The sequence below is a fragment of the Gavia stellata genome, unplaced genomic scaffold (assembly GCF_030936135.1).
Source record: "Gavia stellata isolate bGavSte3 unplaced genomic scaffold, bGavSte3.hap2 HAP2_SCAFFOLD_38, whole genome shotgun sequence".
Taxonomy (NCBI): Eukaryota; Metazoa; Chordata; class Aves; order Gaviiformes; family Gaviidae; genus Gavia; species Gavia stellata.
In genome coordinates, this window is record NW_026776490.1 from 275941 (window position 1) to 282811 (window position 6871).

Sequence of the window (6871 nt, forward strand, 5' to 3'; positions counted from 1 at the left end):
TATTAGACAGACATAAACATTTACTTCAGACAATAATTCCAGTGACTTCAAGATTGTTAGGTACGTACTTAGTCAAGAATATACGGTGCTTGAAATGTACATGGGAAAAAGATACTTTTACTGAAAAGTGAAAGATAGTTTTACAGAGAAAGTACGATGGTCACACTCTTAATGATGGAATGTAATTTCAAATTTAAATTCTTTATTAAAAATTTCAATTTCTTTCTTCATATCGGTGAAAGCTTTACAAATCAGAAAGCTAAGTTCCAACTTCTGTTTAAGTAACTTGGAAATCTATTTTTAGTTGTATTTCTTAACAAAATTCAGTAAGAGTATGTGCTTAGCTTTCTAGGTATCTGAGAGTGTGCATTAAAGGAAGGTGTTCAAAATGTGAATATGCTGCTCTGGTTATTTTGTCTCATTTACTGGGGGGGAGAGAGGGGGTTGCCTAGATGTGTTTATCATCAAACGCTTTGAAAGGGCTTAACTTTCTACAGAAATTCTTCTACGGTTAATAAATTCTTTCTAAAATAAGTATTGAAATTCCTTCCATACTTTCTGGTAGTAGAGATTGAAAAATGGAGTAAAACTTGGAAGTGTGCAGCTTTAGACACCTCATTTAAATTAATTTAAAAAAACCCCACAGCACCTTACCAAAAAAGCCCACACTTGTCTCCTGAATCCTGCCTGTTCCTTCTATAGCTGCCATAAAGATTCAAACTAAAGGACAGCAAGGCAGGTAAATACAAAATAAGCAGTCTAGGAGGTGCTGAATGTCAGCACTTTATCAGTGTATCATAGGGTCCCTTCATTGAGCTTTAACTCTAGAGGTGTTCCTTAGAGAAGATACTTTAATTTGCCATGCTAACCTATGAAAATCCAGCCTTTTAAGGCCAAGAAGACACCTTTTCACAGTTTGTCTTATCAAGGTGATTATTCAGTTTAATTTGGAAAGGCACTCATCTTTTTGGAACAGAACATGAATTTGTGTGACCTTACATCTGAAATATCTTTTCTCCTCGTGCTTTAGATAAAAGAATTGTTTATTAATGATGATGAAGTGTTCAAAATCCAGTTGCCTAATGAGGAAGAAAGAAGAACATTTTTTGAGGACTTAATTGTAAATCAAACTGCTAAACCTCCTGCATCAAAAACTAAGACAGGTGAGGATATTCTACATAGAAAACTTTGCTAACTGTAAGTTAACAGCTCTACAGCATTTGCTTTGGTGGTAATTTTCTATCAATAATTTTTCATAGGCTTGTATTTGAGTACCGTAAATTGACTAAAAGTTTCTGATTCTTTTAAGCTTGGCAGACATTGGAAGTACTGCCTGTAGCACCACCGCCTAAGCCTCCACAGCTGACAGAGGAAGAAATAAGACAGCTGGAGGAGGAGGAGGAGGATATATTGCGTGAACTGAGGATTTTCTTAAGGGATGTGACTCGGAGACTTGCCGGTGACAGACGTTTCAGAGCATTTACAAAGCCTGTCGACCCAGAGGAGGTAAATTAGTGTTGATCTGTAATACCATTTTATCTGCGTGTATTCATAATTTCTGCGTGTTTATATTTCTCAGAGTTTGTGTGCTCTTTATAGGAAGGTTTGTCTTTGTTTTTAGGACCGTACTATTCTGATTTTTCAAGAAGCAGGAAGTGTGCTTTTACTTTTGCTGACTCCTTGAGGCCCTCAAATGTCTGTTATTTGAGTTTCACTGAAAGCCCCAGGTTCCTTCTGCAATGCCTTCAGAACTTTAGAATATTTCAGTTGGAAGGGACCTATAACGATCATCTAGACCGACTGCCAGTTAGACCAACTGCCAGTTAGACCGACTGCCAACACAGTTCACTCATGAAAAGGCTTTGACATGTAGGCATGTTACAGCACGGAAAGGCAGAGAGATCTCTTTCTTTATAATTATAAACAGTATCTATAGGACTGTTTTAATAAAGCCTAAAGCTCTTTAATTGACTCGCAGTAGTTTCTGTGAGAACAGGAGTAAGAACAGCAGTTTTTAAAATAAATTCCAAGATTCTATTCTCTGTTTCGTCTGGGGCTTCTCCGTATAAGATCAACCATAAGGGCTGTGTGGTTTCTTCTTCCTCCCATACGCTTCTGTCTTTTTTTTTTCTCATGTAATGTATTGAATAAGTCTAAGCCAGGGGCATATACTTCGAAGTCAGCTGTCGTTTTAATAGAGCTTTGCATTTCAGCAAAGTCCTGTTCCCCTAAACATCCACTGACTTGTCTTTCCCTTTACTTCTAGTTTCTGAGATGTAAATAACCTAAACAAACCTAGATGTCCTCATCTCTACTAGTCATTAGGCTCCTTTTATGGTCTGAGTAAAGAAATCGGCACCTCTCGGTCCAGTTATCTCATGCAAAAGTAGATGCCTAGGACAGATACTTCAAAGGTGCATTCCTGCACCTTTTTCTTCCCGCCAACAACAAAGAGAATCTCGGGTGACTCTACTGAGAAAGCTTTCTTTGCTGTGATTTTCTGAAGCAAAGTGAAATGAATCCCACTCTGGGTGTCTGCTCCCTTCTCTGCCCCACACGTGCTTCTGACCTCCCTGCTTCTTGTTTTTCCCTCTTCTGGTCTGTCTCTTCAAAGCCAGTTGAAATAGCCCTTCTATTTTCAAGCAACTAACTGGTTCATTTCCATATCTTTGGATGTGTCATAAATATTTGGGGTTTTGAAGAAGTCCTTTATTTTACGTTATTAAAATAATTAATGTTGGTAGATACTGTGTTAAATCTCTGAACACGCATATTTCATTTGTAGGTACCTGATTATGACGCAGTTATTAAACAGCCCATGGACCTTTCGGCAGTTCTCTCGAAGATTGACTTGCACCAGTACCTAACTGCAGGAGATTTCCTAAAAGACATCGATCTAATCTGCAGCAATGCTTTACAGTACAACCCAGATAAAGACCCTGGAGGTAAGAATGTGTTTTGATCCCTAATTTGGAAAAATTAAAAATGTATAAATTGATAAACATCATCTGTGGACAGTAGACTTGGGATTAGATCATTTTAAACATCCACAGAGAGCATTTCTTGCCAGGTTGTAAATGTTGGAGCATTAAACTACTTGGACAAGAAATTGTGATAGAAATGTTGATCAGTAACTAGTGCTTTTGCTTTAATGATTAACTTTTATGTTGTTATGCTGAAAATATTCACTGAGATAACCCTTCAGAACCTATCTATGAAAAGAGCAAAATCTTTCGATAAGTAATCAAAATAAAGGATTTCATCAGCTGGTAGAAAAGACTCAGTTCTGACTGTAAAATTTCAGATCGTCTCATTAGGCACAGAGCTTGTGCTTTGAGAGATACTGCATATGCCATCGTGAGAGAGGAAATGGATGAAGATTTTGAACAACGCTGTGAAGAAATTCAAGAATCTCGCAAGAAAAGAGGTACGGTTTTTGACGCTAATGATTTTAAGACTTGTCTTGGTATTTGTAACCAACAATGCAAGACACAATTCTTTGCTATCTGTTCTTTGTTGCAAGGTTGTAGCTCTTCAAAGTATGCTCCGCCTTACTACCGTGTAATGCCAAAGCAGAACTATGTTCCTGGCTGTGAGAAAACAGACCCAAAGTGTAACGAAAGGATGAAGATGCCAGCAGCGCCTGTAGATTCCAGTACACCGTGCTCTGAAGGCAAGTTGCATTTTATTCAGACTTTCTTGGAGAAGGTGCTAAAGTCACTGATACCTTCTCTGGTTTTGTGACACAACAGGTTTCTGTGATGCCTGGTTCTTCGTGCCAGACGCGTTCAGTGTTTTTAATTTGCTTCAAAACGTGAGATAAATCCAGAGGTCATTCATTCGATAGAGTTATGAAGTTCAAGTACAGTGGATGGTTTACATTGTAAGACACTGGACTTGATGACCCAACTGATGTTTAACGGCTCCTAAATTGCTCTCTCTTGAAGTAAAAAATGTTGTACATGGCAGTTTCTGAATACTCAACTAGCTTTTAGTTATGAGAAACAGTATTTTTCCCTTCCCTGCCCTCAAATGCTAAAATCTATGCCACCTCTTAGTGTGATTTCCAACTGAAGGGGGAAAGGGCAGAAAAATAGGGGAGCAATAATAATAGATATGTAAAGGAAAGACAATTATTTCCTCACTTTTCCTGTGAAAAGGACATGAAAGAACAAAGGGACTTGGGTCTCTTTCGGCTAAAACGCATGACATGGTGTGAACTTTCCTGGTCTCCATAACAGGACTAGGAATTTTGCCATTGACTTCACCCATGCGCTTTGTGCAGTACTCCGTTGATACAAAGAACGGTGGGTTTTTCTGGAAGGCAAAAATGCTAAGTTTGTTTTAAACAAGGTTAACAGAAAGCGCGTGAGGTGTAAGTCTTCACAGGCAAATTTTTCTCCAGCAAATATTCCCTTAAAATTGTCTCTTTAACTCTGCCCAACATGTGTTTAGCTTCTGAAGTTTACAGCTTTATAACCGATTTGAAGAAGGGCTCGTCTCCAAATGCTTTTCTGTTCATCTATATTAGTTCATGTAGTAAGACAGTAAGCAACTTCACCTAATAACTTTGCTTTCTGGTAATACTTCCTATCTAAAGTAAGAATTTTCCGCTCATAAAATCTTGAAGCTGATGGTTTTGTGAGTGAAATTCTGTAGCTGGCTTTTTAAAATCTAATAGCAAATTGACCTCATTAACTTGCAACTCTTTCTCTAGACATATGTAGGGAGACAATGTTACCTGAGCTCCTTTGATAATTTTCCTTGTAAGTCAAGTAAGATGAGGATGCTGGATTTTGAAGGAAGAACTGTTCTGGTAAGGTTTTGGCTTACTTTTTCTGATATCTCTTTGTAGAGATGTCAAAAAGGAAACGCAGAAAGAACAAAGCGTCTTCAAGTATCGCAGCAAAGAGGAGGAAATTTTAGTTCAATAAAGAGAATAAAGTTCCAGAAGACCAAAATGAAGTAGAGAGTGCGGAAGAGTCTCCAGAAGAACATGTTTCTAACATGGATTGCACGGAAGTTGAGTCCACGCAGGATTCTTCTATGGAAGAAAATGGAAGCGTACGTCAAGAACGACAGAAAAATGGGAATGAAAATAAATGTGGGTCAGAAAATGAAAGAGAGAGGGTTCTCCTTGTGGCTAAATCTGCTTCTGAAAAGAAGAGTGTCATGCTTTCTGAACATTCAGACCTAAGAGAGGACAGTGAAATGCCAGATTGCCAAATAGCAGAAAGTTCTGAAGACGGAGATTCAAATGGTAAGTGAAAGGTCAAACAGGTCCTTTAGCTCCTTTTTCTTCCTGAGGAGGATTACACTATTTATTAGGTTTTAGCCTTCTTTAATTCCATTCTGCTATTTCTGTTGCATCTCTCTAAAATCAGCACACAGTGTTTCTTGCATAATGGTGCTGCCCCTCTAGTTATAGTAGCCAAACTCATGTTTTTCTGCAGCTGCTGTTCTTTTGATTCTGAAGTTTGTTTTTCCAAATGGTACCTAATTGAAAAACAGTCATTGACTTTCTTTTATTGTATGAGTAGTGTTCCACTAAGGAGCAGCGTAAGTTAAAAAGCTGTACTTCAAGCAATGTGGACCCAGAGTCACATGTGGAAAAGAAGACTTCTGTCCTAATGTTTGCAATGCAGGATGTGTTTCCTAACCTAAATTACTTTGGAGTTTTACCGTGCAGTGCTGTAATGGCAACGTGACTCTATTTTTTTTCCTGTTTTTGCCCTCCCTTTTTCTCTAGTGCTTTTCTGTGTGCCTGAATTTCTAATTTTTATGGAGCACTGGCTTTTGCCAGGAAGAAAGTAAAAGTCAAGCATTTCTCAGTGAAAAAATGGTAATGGGTCTGTCTCTGTCATTGCAGAGAGAGACTGTATTCCAGGCACAGGACACTTCACTGATACTGTATTCCCGATAAACAGGCCGGTGGCCGCCGGCGTCTCCTCGCCCTTCGGCCAGGCGAGGTGCCGGCGCGCAGCGGTTGCGCAGGTTGGGAGTTCTCGGGTGGCAGGGACGCCCTCACAGCCCGCTCCTTCGCCACCAAACTTCGGCTCCGCGCTAGACCGTCCCGCCACGCACCCAGACAGCTTTTAAAGACAGCGTCGTCTCTAGCCCCGTGAAGGGTTTTTCTCTGATGCCAGCCCCGAGTTTCTCTCAGGCGCCCTGAGCTGTCGCTGAGGGAGGACATGGCCGCAGGGTCCAGAGCCCCAAACCAGGGGCGAGTGAGCACAAAGTGACGGCTCTGAGGGAAAAACCCCACACCGCACCACACCACACCCCCCCCTTTTTCTTTGTTTAGTTACAGAACTTGGAGAACGGGGACCTTTTCCTTTAGTACATAACCTAGCTATTGAGGCAATATTTAGTTTTGACTCCCGCTGCCTACTTGTCAAAAACGTTGCGTTTCTACATACTATTTCTTTGATCGCTGCTTGCCATTTTGGTTCAGACACTAGAATACGACTGTTTCCCTGAGGAAGAAAAATAAAGGCGTGCCTTGTGGGAACCGTTAACAGTTGGTCATGGAAGCTCAAGATACACAGAGCTACAATTTTTTTAAAAAACTGTATAGGTACAGTATCCTGTCGAGACTACTGCCAGGAAAGAGTTTGGTCAAAGTTTGAAAAGCAAAAGATTTGATCGCAGGAATGTTTCTGGTTCCTCGTTTCCACACTGTCACTCCTGTTCAGTTTTTCAAACAGTCATCTTGGGGAACGTGGTCAGCAAACCACCCCCACAGTCCCATCGAAAATGGCTGTCAGCAGTCAAGGTGGAGGTCAAGTTGAGGAAAAATTACGTTAATTCCTTTATTACCTTTCCAATGTAATACATTACATTAAAATGTAAATTTTCAATATAATTTTTC

General features: G+C 39.8%; 1 protein-coding gene across 1 annotated transcript in view; it reads left to right on the forward strand.

The window, feature by feature from the left end:
- Positions 1–6099, forward strand: part of LOC132321036 (ATPase family AAA domain-containing protein 2-like) — a 30765-nt gene extending 24666 nt beyond the window's left edge. Inside the window, exons 14-20 of the mRNA XM_059834640.1 lie at positions 1031–1163; positions 1310–1506; positions 2786–2945; positions 3305–3427; positions 3524–3673; positions 4242–4307; positions 5870–6099. Of these exons, the coding sequence (XP_059690623.1) occupies positions 1031–1163; positions 1310–1506; positions 2786–2945; positions 3305–3427; positions 3524–3673; positions 4242–4307; positions 5870–6099 (1059 nt within the window). The remainder of the gene's footprint in view (positions 1–1030; positions 1164–1309; positions 1507–2785; positions 2946–3304; positions 3428–3523; positions 3674–4241; positions 4308–5869) is intronic.
- Positions 6100–6871: the final 772 nt, after the last annotated feature.